The 2,412-nt window shown below is 38.9% G+C and overlaps 1 protein-coding gene across 1 annotated transcript in view; it reads right to left on the bottom strand.

The window, feature by feature from the left end:
- The window catches only part of col9a1b (collagen, type IX, alpha 1b), a gene marked incomplete at its 3' end in the record, with an annotated part of 13,564 nt that extends 12,054 nt beyond the window's left edge, over positions 1-1,510 (bottom strand). Inside the window, 4 exon segments of the mRNA XM_014010377.1 lie at positions 676-738; positions 819-854; positions 952-1,014; positions 1,343-1,510. Of these exon segments, the coding sequence (XP_013865831.1) occupies positions 676-738; positions 819-854; positions 952-1,014; positions 1,343-1,420 (240 nt within the window).
- Positions 1,511-2,412: the final 902 nt, after the last annotated feature.

The raw sequence follows: 2,412 nt of genomic DNA, 5'->3' as shown, positions 1-2,412 counted from the left end.
CACTTAATTTGAGTCAAAATTTTAAGTAACAAGGTAAATAATTTGTTCTGATAACAAGATTATTAATTTTACGCATTCTGTTCTTGTTTAGTAAATCAGTCTCAAAACAAGATCAAAAAGACTTTTTGGCTGGATATAAGGTTTTAAAACTTGGTTAGGTGGACAGTTTTTGCAGTGCAGGGAAACATTCCTGTCTGGCTTATTTCCAACAAACCCAAGCAAAGGAAGCCTCCCACATGTTTGAGGACCCCAAACAGAAGAAAACAGAGACCACTGCCAACAAAGCTCCTATTGTTTTCAGCACCTTGTTGAGAGYCAGTGGATTAAAATACATCAACCGTTTTGAAATATATAAGCTGGTTTTACCCCAAAATATCTTAAATTAAGCTTTATTTACCTTAAAAAGAAATGTTGTGCTTTCAGGGTCAGAGTTAATTACACTGGTTTCCCCTGGATTTTCTCATCCTGRTGAATAAATTCCTCACATTTTTCCACTTCATCCCCCCAAGAAGAGCCGCCCATCTTGAGCTGAACATTCATTAGGTTCTGCTGACCTGCACGGTGGGAGGGTCTCACCTTTTGGCTCCTCCTCCCAGCAGGTTCTAAGTCTGCAAGGTGACTTCATCGTAACGAAGCAGCAGAGGTAACGCGCAACATGAAACACAAACTACTCACATCCTTTCCAGGGATTCCTGGTAATCCTGAAGAACCAGGTTTACCTGCGTCTCCATCAGGTCCCTATGATCAAGCATAGTCCACAAATTCAAACGACTCYTTGAAAGAATAGAAAGCACAAGAATAGTTTGTGATGTAGTTACCGGAGCCCCGTCCTCGCCGTCTGCCCCCCTTTCCCCCTAAAATAAAATCAACAGAGTATGATTTTTTTTGTTTTGTTTTTATGAAGCATCCAGACAAATATGGGGGTATTGTTACAAAAGTGACAGAACTTACAGCAATGCCATCAATTCCTGGGACTCCTGGGGGTCCAGGAGGACCAGGGGGTCCCTGATTCCTCTGTTTAAAACAATCATCATAAAGTCATATTTCAGCAAAAAAAAAAAAATACAGTTTTGTTTCACTTTTTGCAACATGCATCTTCAGTGGTAATGTGCAATGAAAGAAAACAGGTGCACCACTATAGTTTATTAGAAGATACACAGTGAAGTTTATCAGCTGGCATATTAGTTATAATCTAAAGAGTGTTCAACAGTGTCGTGCAAAAGATAAAATCCTAAAATAAGGTTTCATGCTTTGAMTTCTCCTCTTGTGATGCACGAGTAATTCTAGACCGCAGTCTAAAGGCACAAACAGAGCAAACAGACAGAAACATGAAAAGTCTTACTTGCGAGGAGCAAATGAGGACAAGCTGCAGGAGAACCACAAGAAGGGGYCCTCTAACACTCGGGGCCCCAGCCATCATCTCCCTGTGAGCAGGAAAGGTAAGAGTTGGAGTCCTGAAAACTACCCAGCTGAACCGGGCAACACCGAACCAGGTCCCAAAGCTACCAGGGTCTCATGTTTATTCATGCAAAGGCTGGTTACAGGAAGGAGGGTTTTCAGGGGACACGCCAGGGAGGGGCCACGTTTCAGAGACCACCAACAGGAGGCATCAGGGATCTGTTTAACCTGCAGAACAAACTCTATTCACACCATAGTTTTGATATTATTAACTTAAAGTTGAACTGTTAAAGTAAAAATGCATACAAATGATGTATGTCTGTTTTAGAGCAAAAGGGAAAAATAGAAGAATTAACTGGAAATGTATTAAAAGTTGAATCACTTTGACTGTTTAGTGACAGGAACTGAGAGAAATTGTCACAATATTTTTTATTCTTGTTTTTTTTTTTCCAGTATTCATTGATTTCAGTCTTTTTTTCTTGAGAGATATCGGTTATCCTTTGGTCTCCTAGTATCATAAAGTTATCAAAAKTGTTTTATTTCTTTCTTTTTTTTAATCAGTTATAACCACTTTTTAGCATTGGTCATTACAAACTAAACCTACAGAGGGCAGAAAGGTGAGTCTGTCTTTTAGTGTAACCTCCAAACTGGTGACTCCTTATGGAGTGTAACAGCAAGGTTCTCTGCTTCATTCATATCCTGTATGAACAAAAAAATCCTGTTTTGGTGAACTGATGCAGCTCGATCACCAACCACTCCTTTGGTACCCTTATAGGGATAAAAACAGAGCAGAAACATAACAGAACAGATATTTATCAACTATTTTTTGTGCTGTTGCACTGTTTTTTGTTTTTCTTTCTTTCTGACATCATAACCACATTTTTAATTTTAAGAATTATCATTTTAACATTAATCAAATAAGGTTTGTAAATAATAATCAGGACCATGGACAGGGTAATGGGTACTGTGTCGGTTTAGCCACTAGGTGTCACTGTTTGCTCATTCAAAACAATA

Source organism: Austrofundulus limnaeus, unplaced genomic scaffold (assembly GCF_001266775.1).
Source record: "Austrofundulus limnaeus strain Quisiro unplaced genomic scaffold, Austrofundulus_limnaeus-1.0 Scaffold0, whole genome shotgun sequence".
NCBI lineage: Eukaryota > Metazoa > Chordata > Actinopteri > Cyprinodontiformes > Rivulidae > Austrofundulus > Austrofundulus limnaeus.
The sequence above is the reverse complement of the archived record's forward strand: the minus strand, read 5'-3'. Positions and strand labels throughout refer to the sequence as shown.